General features: G+C 59.3%; 1 protein-coding gene across 8 annotated transcripts in view; it reads right to left on the bottom strand.

The window, feature by feature from the left end:
• Positions 1–21,798, bottom strand: part of LOC109435251 (carboxyl-terminal PDZ ligand of neuronal nitric oxide synthase protein) — a 113,880-nt gene that overhangs the window by 12,684 nt on the left and 79,398 nt on the right. For 3 of the 8 annotated variants that reach the window (XR_012492939.2, XM_074322381.2, XM_088801531.1), the window contains 9 exons: positions 20,510–20,602; positions 17,335–17,408; positions 13,198–13,306; positions 10,935–11,076; positions 8,507–8,673; positions 7,371–7,550; positions 4,181–4,225; positions 1,736–1,901; positions 369–500 (listed from right to left, as the gene is read on the bottom strand). Coding sequence is in view for 7 of the 8 variants with exons in the window: in XM_074322381.2 (XP_074178482.2) it covers positions 369–500; positions 1,736–1,901; positions 4,181–4,225; positions 7,371–7,550; positions 8,507–8,673; positions 10,935–11,076; positions 13,198–13,306; positions 17,335–17,408; positions 20,510–20,602 (1,108 nt within the window). In the remaining variant the exon portion in view is untranslated. Of the gene's footprint in view, positions 1–151; positions 501–1,735; positions 1,902–4,180; positions 4,226–7,370; positions 7,551–8,506; positions 8,674–10,934; positions 11,077–13,197; positions 13,307–17,334; positions 17,409–20,509; positions 20,603–21,798 lie in introns of all 8 variants that reach the window. The other 5 variants (XM_088801534.1, XM_088801532.1, XM_074322382.2 and 2 more) reach the window with 3 other exon arrangements.

The following is a 21,798-nucleotide window of genomic DNA, read 5'->3' as shown; positions in this document are numbered from 1 at the left end:
GGGCGTCAGGCCGGCGACAGCCAGCGCGACCCTCTGACGGACGCTCCGCCCCTCCTGCCGCCTCTGGGAACCCAGTTCCTCCCACTGTCCCTCCGAAGCCAAAGCCTAATTCAGGTCTGGAACCAGCACCTCCGCCCGCGCTGGCGCCTACACCGCGATGCCGTCGTCCAGGCTGTCGCCCAGCGCCTGGCGCCGCCGCACGTGCTGCAGGCGGGGCAGGTCCTCGTCGCTCTCGGTGGCCGACTCGGATTCCGAGGCGATGCCCGACTCCCTGAATTTGAGCAGCTCCAGGCCGCCCAGCAGCGGCGGGCCCTGCCCCGCGGCGGGGAAGCGGAAGCACTCGAGCTTCACCAAGCAGTCGCGCCTACCTAACGGGCTGCCGGCCGGGTGGGCCGGGGGCGGCGAGGGCAGCTCCTCCGGCTTGGGCGTGGTGGGGTCGCACAGCACCGGCAGGGCTCCGGAGCGGAAGGTGATTTCCAGCAAGCTGTCCTGGGAGCCCACTGCAGGGAGACAAGCGGGACAGGCGTCAGCAGGGGCGGCTGGGGGCGCACCACTCGCGCCTCGGCCCCCACCCCCCCACTCCCACCCCCGCCGCCGCGCTGCAGGGCGCTCAGGGCGCGCGGCCCAGGCAGGCCTCGCGCAGGGTGTGCACAGCACGCGGGAACTTCAGTGTGACCTGTGACGCCTCAGTACACAGAGTACCAATCCGGACAGGCTTCCAGGCTGTGGCGTGCAGCGGTCCCCAATCCAGGCCTCCCTGCCGCTGTACAAGTAGAGTCCCTGCCCTGCCCGGACCTACTGACGTCCAGTTCCCAGGGCGAGACCTGGGTATCTGCATGTTTTAAAAAGCATATGGCACAGCGTGGGGGGACTGCTGGTGTCAGGGACAGCATCAGGTTTGCAGTTAGACCGGATTTGACTCAGTCCTACATCGTCTTATCCTTCCCCTCTGCGTGGGCTCCCTCATCTCTGAAATGGGCACAGCACCTCCCACAACAGGGGTTAAGCGAGGTAATACGTGTGAAGTCCTGTCGCCGTCTCTGCCACAAGAGCTGACCAGTGGACACAAGAGCTGACCACAGCCCATACTGAGCATAGCATCACCAGAGGAGGGCAGGACCGATAGGTGCTGCCAGAGGACAGGTGCTGCCCTCTGGTGCTTCCCAGCCAGCCTGGAGGCAGCTGGGCAGAGGCCGGGAGCCAGGCACCCCGTGCCACTCAGCAGCACAGCATCTGGCCAGTTGCGCCTCTGCCTGTGCGTCAGAAAGGTCATTAAGAAGGCACCAGCCTTTCTCATGCTGCAGTCGTGAAACGCATGGTGAAACCATAAACAGCCAGGCATCGCCACGTGTGAGCACGACCCATGGGAAAAGCCCTCTGAGGAAGTCAGGAGCTGCCTAGGGGATGGCACGGCTGGCAGAGACCCAGCAGGGAACCTGTGACAGTGACATTCAAGGTCCACTGTGGGCAGGGACAAGAAGGCAACTGAGAACGCCTTCCGGCCACTTGTAATTTCAAGGAGTGCATGGACGGGACGGGAACACCGGGGCGGGGCAGGTACGGTGCCACAGAGCAGCCCCAAAAGCTTTGGGGACGGGCAGCTGCTGAGCTGGGCCCGGGGGGCGGGGCGTGGGGCGGGGCGTGGGGGGGCGGGGCGTGTGGGGGCGGGGCGGGGCGTGGGGAGGCGGGCGTGGGGAGGTGGGGCGGGGCGTGCGGGGGGCGGGCCCCGGCTTACTGGCGTTCTGTCCTGACAGCTTCAGCTCTAGCTCCTGCACCTGTCTGACCAGCAGGGCGATGTGCTGCAGCGCGTCCCGGTTCTGCAGCAGGAGCTGGTGCACACGGGCCTGCGCCTCCAGACGGGCCGCTGCCTCGGCTGCCAGCTGGTCCTTCAGCAGGTGCACCTGTGGAGGGCGTGGGGCAGGACAGACAGAAGAGAGGCCCTGAGTGCAAGTGAGTGCAAGTAACTGTCGCAGGCGCAGGACCACTGATGCCTCCCGCGTGCCAGCCTGGATAAAACAGGCGCGTGGGCCTGTGACCAGGCAGCACCAGAACCTGACACGCTGCCACGCCAGCGAGGAACAGTGTGACAGCAAATCCTGCACCGCCCTTCCTCTCCCTTTCCTCGCAACCAAACACACCAAGAAAGTGGAAGCCCCACATGCCCTTTCTGAACCAGCCTGGTGGGCCTAACAAAGCCTGTCTCTCCCGTCTGTGGTGTCAGCGTCGCCCCCTGACTGCCATGGCACGTAGGGCTGGGCTTCCTGCCTGCTGTGACCTCTGTCAGGTCTTGGTGTGCAATCAGGTGGGGGATAAACTCGGGGGAGGACCCTGGCCTGAAGAAGCTGAGCCACAGGCAATGACCACGTTCACACGTGTGTGTCCTGAAAAGTGCTCAGAGGGGTCTCTGTGGAGGGTTCCAGAAGGTCCCTGAAGAAAGGGAGCTAACAAACTTGGTGACTAGCACCAAGCCAGCGGTGGAAAAGAGGGTTTTCTTGGGCTGAAAACATGGTGTGGCTAAAGACCCAGCGTCAGGCAGCCAGAGCCAGGGTGGGGCAGGGGTGAGCAGTGAGGGTGGGAGAGCCCGGGAGGACCTGAATCCCACTCGGCCACAAACACTCCAGAAAAATGCATGTTGTACCGGAAGTAAAAGACACCCCCGCCCCTCCAAGCAGCTCGGGAGGGGCTGCTGTTGCACTCCTGCTAGTTTTCGGCACCTGACCTGGCAGTTGGCCTCTAAGCAGGGCCTCGAATGGGATTAGCAGCCACTTTCCATCTGTGGCTGCACAAGGTGGGCCTACGCAGTCTGGAGTAAGTCTGTCCTCTGCAGGTGCCGCAGTGGACAGACCTGATGCTGGTCAGACATCAGCGTCACGGGCTGTCACATAAACGGAGGGAGACCGAGACGGGGTGAGAGCATGGAGAGATGTCAGCAGCTGTGTGACCACGAAGGCTTTATCTTCCTTGGAAACTGAGGCACGCAGATATTTCCTGAGAGTCCCTGGCCCTGCTGGTTCTCAGGAACAGGGCGGGTGCTGTGGGAAGTGCCCCGGAGGAAAGGCCAGCCTGAACCTGCCATCTGCAACTAAGGTAACTCAACCCCCAGCGTGTCGTGGAAAGGGCCCTACTGAGCTGACAGACTCGGTTTTCTGTGGAGCACACGGCCGTGCGTGTGCACAGGGGAGAAGTCTGCACACCACTAACTGCGCCTGTGGGCTCTGTGCACACACACCCACATCTGAACATCCGGTCAGAGCAGGCCGTAGGGGGGAGGGGCACCGGTGGGGGGAGGGGCACCGGTGGGGGGAGGGGCACCGGAAGGGGGGTTGGCCTCACGGCCAGTCTGTGGGAACTCCTCTGCAGCTGTGGCTGATTCTTCTACCTGGACCTCACTGTCTCCACCTCTGGACGGAGGGCAGCCTATGACTCCACGTCCAGTGGACGCAGTGCTCAGTACCCCCGGAAGGGGAAAAGAGGAGGCAGAAGCTTCTTCTGCAGGTAACCAAGTGCCAGTGGCTGGTGACCGTCAACACATGCGACAGTCCTGAGTCAAAGACTGCATCTCAAACGCACAGGCACTGCCTCAAGACCAGCTCGTGCAATCAGGTGAAGTGAGACTGCAGGCCTGAAAACGCAGGTGGTGACATCCCAGGTGTTTTCAGACCCAAGGACGCGGAAGCACACGCCTGCCGCAGACTGAAAGCGGCCCTGAAAGGCTCTGCCTCAGTGGCGTCAGGCCCACGCGGGGCTGCAGCCCTCCTGCCACAGGGACCCACACCAAGCCAAGGGCATACAGGGTGCCTCCAGGAGCCCTGCGTCCTGCGTGGGCGGGCAGCCACGGCCGCATTGTGCTCACCTCCCTGCACACGGACAACTGTTTGTACGCAGCACACACTTTTCTTACGGAATGTCAAGCACTGGGCACAAACGTCGGCCATATAGGAATGTCCGGGAAGGTGCGAGGGGGCCTCTCCAACCGGAGCTGCGTGGTCTCGGCAGCGACTGACCAGCTCACAGACTGGCGGGGTGGCCACGCCTGGAACGCCGTGTCCAGCTCAGCGCCCCAGCCCTGCAAGCCCAAGGTCCACCCTGCGCCCTCCGAGTCCACGCCGCCCCCGGACGGGCTCCCGCCCTCAACCCGCCCCACCCCAGACCCCGGCCCACTGGCTCGCGGCCCACTTGCCTGGACTCCAGCTCCTCCTCCACGGGAAGTGGGGGCAGGGCCAGGCTGACGTTGGGGAGGCCAGCACATGGAAACAAATGGCAGTGGAGAGAACCAGAGCGGTTTGTGCCCCTGCGCCCGACACGCAGGCAGAGGCTGGCAGCGTGGCTCCGCGTGCTGGGGGGGCGGGGCTGACGGGCTGGGTCCAGGGCACGCGGGGGTGCGGGGTGGGGGTGGGGGTTTCAGCGCTGGTCCTCCAACTGAGCACAGCACACGCGATTGCACTTATTTTGGAAGAACCGCAAAGGCAGTGGGTGGAGGAAGCTTGAAATAGCAGTGACACCAAGCGGCGCTAGTGTTTTCCTCGCGAGCTAGGCCAGGAATGGGCAGCGTGACGGAATGGGCCGGACTGAACTGCAGCCCCCCAGCCGCAGGGCCCAGAGCAGCCTGGCGCTACGGGGTCCTGCCATGGCCATGCAGGTGCCCGCGACCTCCCAGCGTCCGGCTAAGGCGTGGCTGTACCCGCAGCCACACCCTTGAACATCTGGTCCACCTAGAAGCAGGAAGCTAGTGCAGCCAGGCCAGCCCCATGCTGCGCGGGAAGGCAGTGGGGGGTTGATGTCCACTGTGCACATGGGGCCCACCCTATAAACGTGGGGAGCTGCTGGACAGCACCTTTGCAGAGTCCCTTCAAGGCCAGGGTGGCCCTTCTAGACCAGTCCTGAGCCAATTTAGGGAGAGCCCAGGCTGTGAGACCAAATCAGGACAGCCTGACAGGGGCCTGACAACAGAGGGACCAGACTGGCTGGTGAGGCAGGGTAAATGGGGGGCGGTGTACATAAGGCAACAAGGGACCCCAGGAGTGCATGTGTTTACAAGAAACTGTCTTTATCCTCAGCTCTTCCCAGGAGCCATTGGGGGTGGGGGGTGGGGCACAGATGCTTCCAGAGCAAAGGGAAGTGTGTGCCCACCTGGAGTGTGACGTCACCGCACCACCCACTGCAGTTCTGGGACCAGGTGTCAATGAAGAGAGAGAAATGTTGCAGTTTGGTGGCAACAGAGTCCGACAGAACAAGACACGAGACCAAGCCCACCGTGCAGAGACCCCACGCACAACAAGTTCCGTCTGTTTTAAATGTGTGAAAGGTGCCAAGAAGCTCCACCTACTAACCCACCTACATGGCTGTGCAACCGCCATTCCCCGAGATATGGACCCCGACACAAGGCCCTCGGATGGGACAGGGGTGGCGGAAGGGCAGGTCAGGACCGAATCATCTGCAGGACAGATGAGCTGAGTGCTGGTTGTGGTGCAAGGACACCCCCGCTGCCCTCTCAGCAGCAAAGGAAGACACAGTGATGGTGGCCGGAGGCCGCTCTCGGGATGGCAGGGAGGCTCGAGGAGCTGGTCAGGAAGCTGCCTGATGACCCTGAGGGGCTCTCCGACCTGAATGAAGACGGGAAGCCTGCGGCCTGACCCAGAGTCCTCACCAATGCAGGGACACCACGCACTGCGGTGGCTTTTCAATCACGTCATTCACTGTCCGACTGGTCAACCAGGGCAGCACAACTATGACCAACAGACTCGAGTCACAGGCTCAGGGTGTCTGGCCCGTGGGCGTGGCCGGCCTGAGGCCCATGAAGGGCCCAGGAAAGCACGCCCCCAACCCTAGGCTCACTGTCTTCCAGGACAGCGCCAGGGCAGTGACATCCACTGACACACTCTCAGGGTCTCATCCCAGGTCCCCAGCTTTGCAGACCGAATGGCCGCCACAGCACTTCCTGTGTAGATGACACATTGCAAATAGTTTCCCTTTAGTACTGAGCAGTGACTTAAATTCAAATGTGTCTCTGATAATATTCATCATGAATATGTATCAAGCCCTTTCTTGGGTAGATAATAATCACGTGGCAATTCATCTGCCGAAAGAGAACTGCGTGATGGCTGCAGGATGAATCTGCAGTCAGTGGGGACGCGTGGAGACTGTGTGGGTGGGACGACTGTGCTGCTGTCAGCACCAGCCAGGGAGGTGGGGTTCCCCAGACAGCCACACGGCATTAACTAGAGGTGAGTTCTGTTCCTGGACAAAGAGCAATGATTCTCCCCAAACATAAGAAGCATTAATGACACCCCTCCATTGTGACTATCTTGGGGACACCTGTGAACCCTCCTAGCACCAGCACACACACTTTTGCTCATGGTCAAAATCTTCAAAAGGCTCAGCTCACTTGGGAGCAGTGCCCTCTGACTCCACCATCGGGAAGCCTGGCTGCCACAGGTACCATGAGGCGGCAGGCCCAGGTCGGTGCGAGACTCAGGTGTTTCAAGGTCTTTCCAAGACCCAGGTTGAGACAGAGCCAGTTGTGGTGAGGCTGCCCGATGCTTCCTCAAGCGGCACATTGGAAAGGACCGCCCTGTCCGGGAGGTTCGCCCGGCCCACAAGTCCTGAGAAGAGTCAGCAGAAGAAACCTGGGAGCACAAGTGCCCCTGGAGAAGTCTGCGCCCTGCCGCTCTCGAGCGCGAGAAGCCAGACAGCTCAGTCTGGTCACACCATGAAGGACCCTCCTCACTGTCCTCACCCACCCAGTCCGGTCCCGCCATGTCTGGTCAGACCGCGGGAGTCAGCCTTTCCGTGGCCCTCGTGAGCGTGTCCTCACCACTGCCCAACTGCCAGAGTGAAGACGGGGCGCGACTGGAGAGCCAGGGGCCTCAGCAGAGGAAGCAGCGCGACTCGCTCACCGTCCTTTGCAAAGTAGCAGCCCCCCCAACACATCTCTGGAGCTCAAAGGAAACAGCTCCAGAGCGTAAGCCAGGTTTTGTCATCATGCCTCAAACACTGCACCCAAGTCCCACAAGTCACATCCCGTTCTGATGGATTCCAGGCCAGGCTGGCGTCACAGAATCACGGCCACTGAAGGCGTGGGCACCTGTGTGGACAGGTGGTCAGAGCCACGTGCCGGTCTCTGCAGGGCGTTAGGTGTAAGCTCGCACACGAAGCTCCTTAACACTGGCCTCTGCCCCCAGCCAACTCTGGGGGCTGCACCTGCTTCCCGGGCCCCCAGCGCAGCCAGACAAGCCAGCCAAGCCCAGCCGAGCATGGACCCCAGGAGCCACTGTCTCCCCCGCCCCAATAAGCAACACCCCACAAGTGCGACGGCCCCACAGCCCCCACTTGATCCTGCCCTGGGCCCTGGGGGAGGGGCTGAGGAGAACCTGTGCCACAGCCACTTGCGTCTGCTGCGTCTGCTGCTGAAGGAGCTGCTGCAGGAGCTGCACCTGGTGCTGGGAGGACAGCGGCGTCCCCACCCCCACGCCCGGGGCCTGCGAGGACAGCAGTGGTGGTGGAAGCAGCGTCCCCGGCGCGCTGGTCAGCATGGGCTCCGGGGGCGGCACCTGAGGAGCAGAGAAGCCAGGTCATGACCCGGCAGCAGCAACGTTGGCTGACTCACCGGCTCTGACATGTGGCCCAACGGCCCAGTCAGCCGAGGGCTAGAGATGTGGTGTCCCCAAGGGAAGGGTGGCGGCCCCAGGGCAGAGGTGCTGTGACCAGGCTGGGTCTGCAGGCAGCAAAGGCTGCTGGGACAGCTCAGTAACCAGCCGTGTGAGCTCCCGGAGGTGCTGGGCGTGGACACAGCTCCTCCCACGACCGGGTCCCCTCCGGCCTGGCCAGGAGGCAGCTAGAACGCTGCTCCCGCCCCTGCCCCGCTCACAGCTCCTGTCGGTGGGAAGTGGTCTCGGGCCTTCCCTGCTGCCCTTCCTGGAGGGGACAGTGTCGCTACGATGGCTCCTGTGAGCCAGAGAGCTGTTCCTGGCCTTCCTGCTGCTGGCCCCACCCCGATGTCTACGGGGCAGACGCCTAGGGACAGGCTATGGCCCTCGCTGAGGGTGTCACACAACTGGGGACAGAACTGCCCTAAGGCCACCATGAACAGAGCGTGTGAGGCAGCCCCTGACCCCGCAGAGCCACCCCAGCCTCCCAGGGGCAGCGTCAGGATTCGCCTGCTGGGGTTTCATTTGTCTTCAGGTTGGAATTTGGCCTCGGGTTCTGTTTCTCAGTCTGTTATGTCCGGCACCTCCACCTCCATAAGCTGTGAGGTTGGTGGTCTCGCAGTTCTCCAGCACCAGCGCCCTGACCGCAGCCTCAGGGCGCCCGCTGCTCTGCCCGTCAGAGGCCCGGCCCCTCCCCCAGTGCCGTGTGCCAGGACTGGCCTGCACAGGTCTGAGGACAGGTTCTGTGCAGGGGGGACGCCATCAAGGGTGGCAGGTGACTGATGGCAGCTGAGCCTGTGACGCAGGCTGTCCCAGGAGGTGGCCACGTGTGGACACCTGGCTGGGCTCCTCCTGCCCACCTTGGAGTCTGTGTGGGAGCCGCCGTCCTTCCCGACGGCGTCGAGGTCGGTGACCCCTCGGCTGAATTCCAGGCTGTCACCCCCGGGAAGCGGGGCCTCCACGGCGTCAATGTCGGTCTCCTCCGTGGTGACCACACAGGTCCTCTCGGCTCCAGTGAGCTGGCGGCCTGCAGGGACAGCACAGAGGGAGGGGACGGGGTGGGACCACAGAACACTGTCCTCTCCTGCCACAGCAGGGCCACTGTGTCACACCAGGGAAGGCCACTGGCTCCCTAGCATTATCACCTATGTCTCCACTCCAGTCCGTTACAGTTCCAATCCAATATGATGCTCCCATTTCAGCATCTTTTTAAAGTCCAGAAACAAAGATGACATTTCCTCCGGCCTGGTGTGGGGAACCTGGCTGGAGGGGTGACAGTCATCTCAACCTCAGCCCAGCTCAGGAGTGAAATTAGCCCAGGGGCAGAGCCCTGACCTGGGCCGGGGGACATGGGGATCCCCAGCCACGCCCCTGGGGGGCTGTCAGTGAACCCCCTGACTCCCGGGGCCTCAGTTCCAACCACGAGATTGGAGGCTGACCTGGACGGGCGAGGAGGGCGCAGGGCGTCAGAACAGCACGAGGGGGCTGAGGCCCCGTCCGACACAGCACCAGTGCCCCACCCCTGAGCCTGACTCTGACCTTGGCTCCAAGAGCAGAAGCAGGTAGGGGCCGGGGGCAGGAGGCAGTTCAGAAAGCGCTTGGGTGGACAGACAGAGCGGGAAGGGAGGTGGGGGAAGCCTGACCTGCACGTTTAACTACTTGTACCCGGGGCACAGGACAGTCACTAGAAGCCACGAGCCACACCTGGGCAGGGGGAGGCCCAGCTCAGGCAGGGCAGGCAGCAGGCGGGCCCGGGATGCAGGGCACACGCTCCATGGGAGGGACGCCACCGGGAGGAGTGGGTTTTATCTTGAAGGATTCGAAGCAGCTGAGTAATATGGAAAGAGGTCCGTTCTTTCAAATGTCCCCCCAGAGGTGACGTGGAGGACAGATGTAGACGGCACAAGGGTGGGAACTACGAGGCTTCAGCTGAGGGGGCACAACACACAGGACAGGGACAGACGTCACAGGGCCTGTGCCCAGCTGTGTGTGGGGACACGTGCATGGCGGGGCGGGGGGGGGGGGACAGGAACGCTGCACCTGTAGGAGGGGCTTTGAAATCTGTGCAGGTGACTGAGGGAAACGTCGGGGAAGAGGAGCAGCTCAGGGTAAAGCTGCCGTCACAGAAGAGTCTGCCACAGGCAGGTGGAGGCGTCTCAGGCTGCTGGGGACACCACGGAGGGTTCAGGGAAAAGGGCGGCCTGGAGGACACATCCGCTGGGACCTGGAAGGCCAGGGACTCGCAGGAGTAGGACGAGGAGGCGGCAGAGGGGCCCTTCAGTGACCCTGCCCGGTCTGCTCGGGACGGGCAGCAGACACACACACACACACACACGTCCGGAGGCGGCAGTGCCAGCGGGGGAGGGGCAAGGAAGTGGACGCGTGGCTGCAGACCAGTCTGGCCAGAAGCGTGGCTGTGAGGAGAGGGAAGGGACAAGGCTGGCGGTGCAGGAAGTTTCCATCCCTTTTGTTAAGACTTGAGCTGCTCTGTCTGCAGGGCAGAGCTAGCACGGGGGGGAGGTGCAGGTGATGATTCAGGCGCGTGAGACAGGTGACAGCAGGAGGGTGCAGGGCAGCGGCAGGTGAAAGGGCTGACCTTGGACAAGAGACGGAGCTGGGGACGAGCAGAGGGACTGCTGACAGGGCCCCGCTGTGATGGGGACGCATTGCGGGTGGGCGTGGCCTCTCAGGGCTGAGTGGCTTTAGTGTTCACAGTCCCTAAAATGATGGATGTGTCATTTGTTTGCACCCCGACTCTGAATGTGAGCTCCCCACTTGTCTTGTTTGGTGTCCCCTCTACCCAGTCGAGAAACTGACACCCATCTGCCGGGTGAAGGAAGGCGCTGGAACCAAGGACACACGGGCAGGTGGCAGGAGGCGGGCGGTGTGGGGCTGCTCTGAGTGAGCTGGACATCCCGCCGGCTGGTGTAAAGGTTCACACCCCTAAACCCAATGCTCAGACGCGTGGTGAGACTTTCATTGTTAAGACGCTCTGTTCTTCCCAGGGCGGCTGTCTGCCCCGGGGTGGGGGTGGGGGGGTCGTCTCTTCCAGGAACCCCCCTCCAGGCGTCAAAGCACACAGGGCAAGCCGGCCTCACCTGGTCCGAGCCCAGGACTGGCCGGGGCAGCTGCGGCCGAGACACATGGAACATAAATCTCCCCGGGGAGGGACCAGGGACAGTGGGGAAGGGACAGGAGCCCTGAGCACTGCTGAAACCCGAGGGCTGGCAGCCAGCAGCTCAGGCGCTAGGAGTCCCCAGAGGCTCCGTCTGCACACTGAGGGCCTACCTGGGTCCCCGGAGCCGCTGCTCTTCCTCTCACTGTCCCCGTCCTCCTGGCCGTCCGCGCTCTGCTGTGTGTGCTGCAGGCTCAGCTTGTGGCACACCTCGAAGGCCTGCCCCACTGTGCGCACGATCCGCATAGCCTGGCTCTGGGAGGGACAGAGGGGACACGGTGAGGGACCAGGGACCCTGGGCCAGGATGCAGGAGGAGAGGAACCAGGAAACAGCCACAGAAAGAGACGGGAAACCTAAGGTGTCCAGATGAGCACACATTCACGGAGAAGAGAGACATGTCACCATGGTTCTGACAGCCAGCCGACAGAAGGGACAGAGCAAGGGGACCCTTCCGCCTTGGACAGCCCCCCTGCCAAGCATGACAGGCACGCTCGGTCCACGCGCCCAGGGCTGCGGTGACAAGGGCTGAGACAAACAGTGAAGGGAGCCTCTGGTGAGCCCTCCCCACCTTGCTGCAGAGGCGTCGCCCACTAGGGTCCCTTCTGTGGCTACTTCCTCCCTCCCCTTCTTCCTCAAACAGCCCGAGGATCGAATCTGACCCGGGCAGTGCCTAGAACTCTGCTGCTTAACTCGGAGGGACAATGGGGGACAGCAGGGCAGTCTGCGTCTCAGAACCCGCACAGGCTGGAGGAGGCCGCATGTGCGGGTTGGGCATGGTGGCCATGGCAGCCACAGACTGAACGGCTGGGTGAGTCTGCTCTCGCTCTTCCCAAGACTAACACGAGCTCAGTGTGCAGGCAGGTGGCTGGCACATGCTCCCTGATCCCAGAGCCCCCAGACCTCCTCCCAGCACACACGCGGTTTACCGGCTGGTGAGGCACAAAGGCAGAGGCCAGGGCCGCGGTAAGCTTGGGGAGCTAACACGACAGTCAGATGTACAGCCGAGCGCTCGGGGCACCCTCGTCACCCCTGTTGGGCAGCACCCACTGCCTCAGGACGCCCTGCTCTCCCTCCCTCCCGGGCCCCTCCCAGGGTCACACCAGCCTCCAGCCCCTGAAACACGGAGCTCACGCAGCCCCCGCTTCTGCCCCTTTCTGGGGGGGTCTTCTGTGCGTAGCTCTGCCCCCACACACTCGTTGGATGGAGAAGTAGGTCTCGCACGTGCTCATCCCCTTGCATTTTCCATGGGGTCCGCGATTTGCATTACAGAGCGTGGGGCAGGTGCTCAGCGCACAAATCTCCTGAGGGGACCAGGCTAAATCCGCAAAGTGTCACTGTTTGTGGGGCTGGGTGGCACGGGACACAGATGTTAGTAGATGCTGACCCTGTCGTGTATGATTCTTATGCCCACCTGACAAGGTACCCACAGCCTATGGAAGATGCCTGAGGCCACACAGCATCGGGGGAGCACACAGCGGCAACTGGAAGCAGCCTCCACACAAGGCCAGGCGTGTGGGCAGTGCCTGGGACGCAGGCTGGGGACCTCAGAGGCTAAGCAGCGTGCTTTCAAAATCTCTTAGCAGACAGTTCCCAGGATACCAACACACATAACCCAGAAAAAATATGGTCCCATGGCCACGTCGGTTTGAGAAATGCTGGGCCACACGAAGTTTAAAGGGGTTTCTCCAACTCTAGGGCTCCCAGCACATTTGAACACGGAACACTCGGGGTGCTACATGCTCAGGAAATGCTGCTGGCTTCGACGCTCCTCCTGGTTTTATAGGTGAGGAAGCTCAGAGCCCCAGACAGTGGCCCGCAGACCACCACACAGGGTTCCAGGGCAGAAGCAGGGCGAGATCCCGGGTTTTTGAAACAGGTTTCGTGTTAGACTCCTGGAGGGGGAGCGAGGAAGCCGGCCCCACACCAGTGCCAAAGCTGCACACACTCAAGGTCAAGGTTACTGCCCAGACATGAGCACCCAGGACCATCAGTGTCACACAGTACACCTCAGCCCCACTGCACACACCCTGACTCGCAACCCCTGGTCACTGCACACAATGACGAGGAAGGGCCACCTCGGCAAGTGGCAGTGCTTCTTTCCTACCGCACACCGAGGGCAGAAGTCTACTCGCTGCCCTTCAGAGCACTGAGCCGGTGGCAGATCTGCCCAGCTGCTGGCCCGTCGCCCACACGAGGGTCAGAAGAAACCAGTCTCACTACACAGGCGCGGTGGCGGATTGCTGAGACAGGCCCCACAGCTCATGTTACAACAGCCACCTCCCCCGATCTTGCCTGTCACCAGGGAGACAGGTCAGTGCTGGGGGCACTCTGTGTCCATCTGAGGAAAAGGACGGGTGACTGATGGCTGCCCCTACCTTCTTCTTGGACTTGAAGACATTGCACCGGAAGACGTTGCTGGCGCCATCTCGAGCGATGTAGCTGAAGATCTTCAGGTCCTGGGAGTCGTGAGACACGTAGAAGATCCTACAGGAAGAGCAAAGGGAACGCACTAAAGACGCCATCAGGCCAGCACCTGACCAGGAAAGCTCTGTTTCCGGACACTGGGGCAGGGCTCGCTACACGCAGGTCCTGGGAGGGTCTTCTTCCCAAAAGCCACAAGCCAGCGGCGCTGTCAACAGGTGACACTGACACTCTGGTGAGTGACCTCCAGCTCTGGACACACAGTGGGTCCTATACTGGAAGGGACCAGGCCCAATGTCACCAGTGCTTTGGCCTCTTAGTTTCCTGTGAGGACAGACGCTCCCCGGGCTCAGGGAGGTGAATTCGGGGCTTGTGCCTGACGGGTGCCAAGTGCCCGCTGAGAGTGATGGACAGTTCTGGAGACAGATGTGGTGACGGCTGCACAACACCGGCAGTGTAATTAACCCACTGCTCTGCACACTTAAAAGTGGGCAAAATGGCAAACTTTATGTTATATGTTTCATCACGATAAAAGAAACATGATTCTGTTATTCCGTGAGAGATACAAAAGACTTAAATTTAAAATTAGACTTCCTAAAAAAACAAAACCTGCATTGCTGAGGTGGTCAGGCATCTCTTTTGATTGGAAGAATGTATTTCACCATAAACAAGTTTCCTGAAGTGAACGCTGCACTAACCCAGAATTTCATAAAAACTGAAATGATGTACCCTTCAGCAGCACGCCAGAGTGGTTCCCCGAGGGCCGGAAAGTAAGTGCCCCAGGAAGGCTCATCTGTCAGTGCTAGTATGTCATCACCACGCTGAATGCTCGCACTGAGGACGGCAGGGGACATACACAGTGTAGAAAGAGCCCTCTTTACCTGCGCACAGTACACTGGTACACACGCTCACACGCACAGAGACCCAAAACACAACCGAACACGAGGGAAAAATATCTAGGAGACTGGAACAGCACTGGCTAAACCTCACTCCTTTGTTCACAGAGACAGGCTACTCACTTCTGATACCTCAGGAAGAGATCCGCCAGACACCTACCTCAGAAAGTCTGCTGCTTGGGGTGTGTTTGTTTTTTTTCTGGGGGAGAGGCATTGGCCAAAAAAACTTCACTTTAAACTAAGATTCCGTTGATGTTTTCTGCCCCCCACCAAAAGACATGTTTCTCCTTAAAAGTGAATGGATGGAGAAAGATACACACCAACACTAATGAAACCTTTGAAAAGAACAAAGTTGGACGACCAGGAGCTGTCCTGCTTGCAAGGATTATTATGAAGCTACAGTGATCAAGACGCTGAGTACTTGGAGTCAGAGAGAGTTAGACGCACAGAACAGAAAATAGTCCTAAAATAAACCACACAATTCAGAGGTAATGGACGTCCCACAGAATGACCTCAGTGGACAAAGAACAGTCTGTGCAACAAATGAGGCTGGAACAACTGGACATCCATTTGCAGAAAAAAGAAAAAAGAGAAAAAGGAACTTGGATGTGTCCCTCATACCATATAAAAGCCTGAATCAAAGCAGATCACACACATAAAGCCTAAAACTGTAATGCTTTCAGGAGAGAGCACAAAAGAAGGCCTGAGTTAAAAATTCCTTACACTCAAAGCACAACCCGTACATTTAAAAACTGACAGTTTGGACTTCATCAAAATTCAAACTTCTGCTCTTCAAAAGACACTATTAAGAGAAAAGACAAGCCAGACTTGGAGAAAATATTTGCAAATCATGTATCTGATAAAGGACATGTAGCCAAAATGTATAAAGAACTCTCAAAATTCAATAATAAGAAAACAAAACACCCCAATGAAAAAAGGGCGAGAGATGTGACCAGACGCTTCACAAAAGACATACGAATGGCATGTTTGATGCAAAGATGCTCACGCTATTAGTCATGAGAAAAATGCAAATTATTAGGTTGGTGCAAAAGTCATTGTGGTTTTATAATTTTTTTTTTTTAACCTTTTAAGCTACAATGTCTTTTGCGCCAACATAACAGAACCGCGGGAGGTGCTAACTGACACCCATTGGAAGAGCTGAAATTCACAGCCTGATGGTGGTGAGGGCGCCCGAGCGGAGGGACCACTTGGGGAAACAGGTTGGCAGCTCGTGAACGATCACACAGCCGCCCACAGAATGACCGGGTGTTCTGGCCCTGGGAGCTCGCCCAGGGGAACAAAAGTGTGCTCACAGGACCGGTACGTGAGCAGCCTTAGAGCTTCAATGCAGCAGCTGAAAGCCAGAAACCACCCAAACCATGTCACCAGGTACATGGTAAGCAAACCGTGTCACTCACACAAGGGAACACTGTCCGGTAACACGGGGCTAAGCTGCCGAGACACACACAGTGACAAGCGCCGGCTCTCAGGACAGTTACGCGGAACGAAAGCAGCCAGGCCCCAAAGGGGATACAACGTGCGCTCGTATCTACACAGAATTCAAGGACACACACTCGTGTGTGATACCAGGGGGGACTGGGTAGCTGCCAGATGTGGAGGCAGGAAGGCGGGACTCAGCAGAGGGCGGAAGGGAAGGTTGCCACAGGGCACAGGGGACCTTCCGGGGGACACAGCTATGCTCATCGTCTCGACTGCGGTGATGGTTTCCAAGTGTGCACACACGTCAGAACTTACCCAACCACCCTCTTGAACTGTGCTCAATTTTTGTACGTCAATCATACCTCAACAAAGTTGTTATAAAAATAATCAAAATCAACAGCTTGTTTGAGGCGTGCTAAAACTTTGGGGAAGTCCTTTCTTTCAACCAATGAAAGGCGAGATTCAGGTCCTGATGACCAAGCTCAGAGAGGTCACTCTTTTATGGACAAGGTGCCTTGTGAGAAAAACAACAAACAAACCAAAAAACCCTTTCTTTTACAAGCAGGGCTTGTCCTTTCACACTGTCAGGCTCTGCTCCGATGCCGTCTGTTTCCTGAAGCCTTTCCTCGCCTCTGTGAGTCCATCAGATACGATTTATTTCATTTCCAGATATGAATTCAGTGCTTTGGCCCGTCTGCCTTCCTCACGGTTATTAAATGCATCAAATGGGCCAGACGCTAGTTCAGTGCCAGAAACGCAAAGCGGGTTGGGCACCGTTCCCCCAGGGCCGCTGCAGTCATAGGAATGTCCGATCACAGCCACCGCAGCGGCCGTTAGGAAGTACGCCAGGACACAGAGGACAGCTCGTGTCACCCGCTGTCCAGGCGTGGCTGCCTCAGCACCGCATCTCCCCACGGGCCTCGAGCTCCCCGAGAACGGGCCTGTGACCCACTCATGTCAGTGATCTCGGCCCCCCCAGCACCGGCCAGCGGCACAAATTCCCTTCTGTGTGTCTTTTGGGAGGAATGAAAATCCCGCTTCACAGGCGTCTCCTTTGACCGGAAGGCGGGCCCCCAGCTGCCAGCCATGCAGTCAGGTTCCAACCTAATCCACTTTGTCAGCCCAGGCGAGTACGTGGAGAGCAGACAAGATCCTAGCTCAGAGCCACGGCCCGTGGATCCCAGAGGGACAGCTAATGCCATTCTCCCGGGAAGGAGGCGAGGTGGGGAGCGGAGGGGTGCGGAGGGGTGTTTCAGCCTGGGTCCCCCCGCCCGGAGAGTGCACACGGGTGGGCCAGCTCCTCTGCAGGACTCACGCCAGTGTCACCACAGGGGATTTCTGGGGTGGGTATGTGTGACTCTGCTTCCCAAATGGTCGCAAGGCCCTCTGAGCTCAGCCTCTGAAGGGCAGGCAGACGAGCAGACAAACAGCTGCAGCGCTTGTGAGCAGAGGGGGGTGGGAACCGGGTTTGCTCCTTCTGATCAACACACATGCGATTACGAAATGTCAGTCAGGACACAACTAACACAAAATGAAAAGGCCTCAAAGACAAAAGCAGGAATCCTTCCCATTCCCCCCGCGCAAAGCAGCACAGGAAGACTTTTCCTCTCAGAGTTAAAGATGCGTTACGTTGCTTATTGTACTTACAGCTGCAGAAACAAGTCTCAGGAGAGAAGCGCCGCAGAACTGTGTTTGGTTTGTGTGGCCCCAGGGGACAGCAGGGGGCAGCACCCCCCCAGCCCCGGCCACACTCACCTGTAGATGGGGTCCTGCATCACCACCATTTTGCTCTCGTCCCACGTCCACTCCTTCTTCTGCAACAAGAGAAGCTGTAGATGCATCAGTCAGGCTGGTGCTGACCACAGGCCCGGGCACACGGACCCCGGGAGGCCTGTGAAACACGCGCGTCTGTCCTGGCCGACTTGCCCTCTGAGAGGCCTGGAACTGACAGCACGAAAGGACAGCAGAAATGTCATGTGTCCCGTCCCCTCGGGCCCTCCAACACTTCAGGAGTGTCTCCCCAGGGCGTGGAGGGCAGCTGGCGCCAAGGCGGCCCAGGCCAGCACTGCAGACTCCAGCATTAAGGGAACAAAAGAGCACGCGCCTGTCCAGAGAGAGGAGTGGGAGAAGGGAGCCCGGCTTTCCCTCCCTCAAAGGTGGGGTGGTAACGGGCCCATCATCAGTCACCCACACAGGAGGTTCCTCCTGGCTCGGAACCTGACGCAGTGCCCTGAGCAGTGGGGACGAGCACAGGAGTGGGTGACAGGTGGGGACCGAGCACTGCAGGGCAGTACTGGGGACCCCAGATGCTTGATGAGGTGGGCAGCACCCAGTGTGCTGTGGGGACACCGGGGCCGGCAGCTGCCACATGCTCCCAGGTGCCTGCCCCCACCCTCGCTGGCCACGGTCACAGGCAGGGCTGTCCAGGACAGCTAGGGAGGTGCCCTGGTCTCTCCAGGAAAGAAGACGGGGAAAGGCGAGCAGGTGCATGCTGGGTAACTGTCCAGTGAGGGTGTCCGGCTCTGCATTCACCTCAGAGACGCCAAGGTCACAGCCGAGCGGGTATGGACACGGGGGGACCCCACCAGGGACCAGGGGAGGCCACATCCAGGCCTTAGGTGCGTCAGGAGCTTGACTGGAACACACTGTGCACACCTGGCCTGCACACACACGCGCACACGCACACGCACACACATATGCCATTTAATCCCTGGAGTTTCATTCCATACCAGTCCAGCCACAGAGCTAGATTTCAACCACCTTACAAGCAAGTAACACCAAATGTTGATTCACAGACAACAAAACTCAGCTCCAACTAAGACTGACATCTTTGCAAACGTTGCCTTCCTAGAATCACTCACCGCCCTGTGGGTTTTGACCCATTTGGAGCAAAGGCGGAAACAAGGAGACCGAACCTTCCTTTATGTGCGAGCCCTCCAGAGAGCTAAACACGGCCCCACCAGAACCTCTTCTGTGTAGGAAATGTCCCAGGTTTTGCAGAGGCCTCGCCTGTCAGGTTTCTGGACCCCTCACTACACCGGTTCACTCTCTCTGTGCACAGTACACTTGTCAGCGTCCCCTCCCCTCAGTACACTTGTCAGCGTCCCCTCCCCTCAGTGCACTTGTCAGCGTCCCCTCCCCTCAGTACACTTGTCAGCGTCCCCTCCCCTCAGGACCTGGTGCTCACCTGCCTCTGAACGAGCCCACTTTGCCCCGCGAGTCCTGGCAGGAACCTCACGACCTTACTGCACATGTGCTCCAACCGACACCCGAGGGTTTGTCGGAGGAAAAGCTCACACACCCGGGCCCTTTAAACCCACATATAATTGTTCACCACAGGGATTCTTTAAATGGCTCAATTTGGGGGCACACAGCTTGTACGGGGAATGTTAAATGATATTAGACAAGCCGCGTCTGCACCTGTGAACGTGCAGTTAGCTCGGCCTGAATGTTTGCCCAGCACCCCCTCGGCTGCCGAGCTCGCCCTCCGAGATTTTATTCCAGCGACTGTGTTTAGTTCTCCTAGCTCCACTGGGCTCTCCCTTCTCGCTCCCATTTCTGCTGAGACTTTCCAGTTCTTCCCCGGTCTCAGGCGTGTCTGGAACAGCTCAGGGGGGTATTTTTATGACGCTGCTTTAAATCTTTGTGGAATAATTCCAGCATTAGATTAGATGCTCTTGGTATTGGCATCTGTTGACTGTTTTTCCATTGAAGTTGCAATTTTCCTCATTTCTGATAAGAGGAGTGATTTTCAGTTGAAACCTAGACATTCTGAGTATTATAAGAGTCTAGATTTTATTTCAACTCTGTTGTAACTGCCTTCCTGTGACAATGCTCAGCGGGGGATGACGTCACCTAGTTACTGCCAGGCCATGTCCCTCTCGGCCTGTTGACACCTGTGGGACGGGGCTCCTGGCTGCTGGGAGGGGAGGGGCTTCGCTCCCACTGGGGCTCAGAGGGGACACATGTCCGCTGCTGTCCGCGTGTGGCCCCCTCCTCAGCCGTGGCCCGTGCCTCATGACCCCCGGCCGCAGTGCCAGGCCAGGCTCCCCGATGCCTCACGGCTGGCGTGTGCGGTCGACAGAGCCACCCCCAGTCCCCGCCCCTCCTCTTTCTCTGTCTCTCTTTCTACAAAGTCCTTATTCCGTGGCACTTTAGAAAGTCAGTGAGGTTCAGAGAGGAGCTTAACGCGAAGGGAGGCCTGCTCCATAAATGAGCCAAACTCTTGTGCAACAAGCAAGGAAGCTGTGTCCCAAGAATGTACCTTGCAGACCCCCCAGGACCAAACTATCCTTGGTTAGTTTCACTAACCAAGGCCCCAGCTCCGTCTTCTGAAATTCACCACTGTGTGTGCAGGCGCTGCTCCCAGCCCACGACTGAGCACATCTAACCTTTCCCGGGGGCTGTCCTTCACCGTCCCCCCAACACACACAACTAACACGAAACAGCCGAGTGTTCCCACCACAGGCACTCACTGCTGTCACCCCAACGGGGGGCAGGCCTCACCGGCTCTCCCGCACGGAACACGGGGTGGCCGGGCCTTGAGGGCCGTTTCAGCAGATGGGCTGAAGCAGTACACCTGTGACAGCAGGACACAAGGACGCCCCCTGGAGCTGGCTGCCACCTCAGACAGGGGACAGTGCTGAGGGAGGCTTCTCTCATCCACTGAGACTTGTCATCACTGGAACTTAACATATTTCCCAAGATTGAGACTCAAAGGTGAAGGTATTAAAGTGTGTGTGGGGAGAGGTGGTGGTGAATGAAGGATGACAGGAGATGACCCTGCCACCCGCGGGACACCAGGGCCCTGGCCCGCCTCACTCTCGGCTCCAGGGCAGCCTGTCCAACAACGCTGGTCAGAGCAGGCCACTTGGCGGAAGGGGAGGGCTGTCCCGTGCGCGTCACCAGCTTCCGGTTCAGACCCACCTACCTTCTTCTTCTTCTTCAGAATCACCTTCACACCGTCCACTGAGACCATGACGCTCACTTTCTTCTTCTTGATGTTCTTGGCCTTAAACTCGTACTGCAAGGGAGAGAGAACAGGGTGCCACCGGCAGGTCAGAGACAGGGCGCCACCGGCAGGTCAGAGAACAGGGCGCCATTGGCAGGTCAGAGAACAGGGCGCCATTGGCAGGTCAGAGAACAGGGCGCCATTGGCAGGTCAGAGAACAGGGCGCCATTGGCAGGTCAGAGAACAGGGCGCCATTGGCAGGTCAGAGACAGGGCGCCATTGGCAGGTCAGAGAACAGGGCGCCACCGGCAGGTCAGAGAACAGGGCGCCACCGGCAGGTCAGAGAACAGGGCGCCACTGGCAGGTAGAGAACAGGGCGCCATTGGCAGGTCAGAGAACGGGGGCACCATTGGCAGGTCAGAGCGCCTGCAGCCCTGCTGCTATGGCCGGGCAGGCGTGGCTCCTGGGCACATGGTCACCGGGCTGCAGAGGCAGGTGGTGTCACAGGGGCACTCGGACAGCCTTGGGTTGGCGTGGGGACTGAACCACCACCCGAGGGACTCAGGGCCTGGAGGGGTGACTTGTGAAGTCAGGTCAGCAGCTGCTTTCAGCCCGCTGAGCGCACATCAGTCAGAGCCTTGCCTTGAAGTGGAAACAGAAATGGGGGTGCGTGGACAGCCCAGACGAATAACCCCGACCCTGACTGGCTGCATCCATCCCTCTAACGTCCAGACCCCCTCTAACTGGTAGCACACACGTGAGCTTCGCGGATCAGGACAAAACCTGGCCGTTCAGTTGCAGCAACCTGCAAACATCAGACCTGGACCTTTGCTTGGGGCTCATCCAGTGTCTCCAGAGAGAAGTCTCCCAGTCCACGTTCCAGCAGCACGGAGGAAGCCGGCCCCACTTAAGGTCTTTTTGTGTCGTGAGCCCTCCCCAGCTGTTGCAACATTGCCTTCATGGCATGAGCCTTTCCAGAATTTTCCCACGTCAGTCAACTTATGTGTCATCTGAAGCTGCTCACACAAATCCTGTGTGTTAAGAAGTCCTTGGGGTCTTTATTGACTGTTTCCTGCTCTTTGTCCTAATGGCTCTTCAGTGAGGCTTTGGGAGGGAGAACAGATGAAGCCAGCAGGTTTCTCAGCCGTTCCCTAACCCGCAGGCCCTCTGGGGGGGGTCTTCCTGGTGTAGCTTTAGTGACGCCCAGACTCCCCCAGGGCAGCCTCTTCTCCCTTCACACATCAGCTGGGGAGGGGCTATCATTTCAG

This window comes from Rhinolophus sinicus, chromosome 11 (assembly GCF_057876585.1).
Source record: "Rhinolophus sinicus isolate RSI-liver-muscle chromosome 11, RSI-T2T, whole genome shotgun sequence".
NCBI lineage: Eukaryota > Metazoa > Chordata > Mammalia > Chiroptera > Rhinolophidae > Rhinolophus > Rhinolophus sinicus.
The sequence above is the reverse complement of the archived record's forward strand: the minus strand, read 5'-3'. Positions and strand labels throughout refer to the sequence as shown.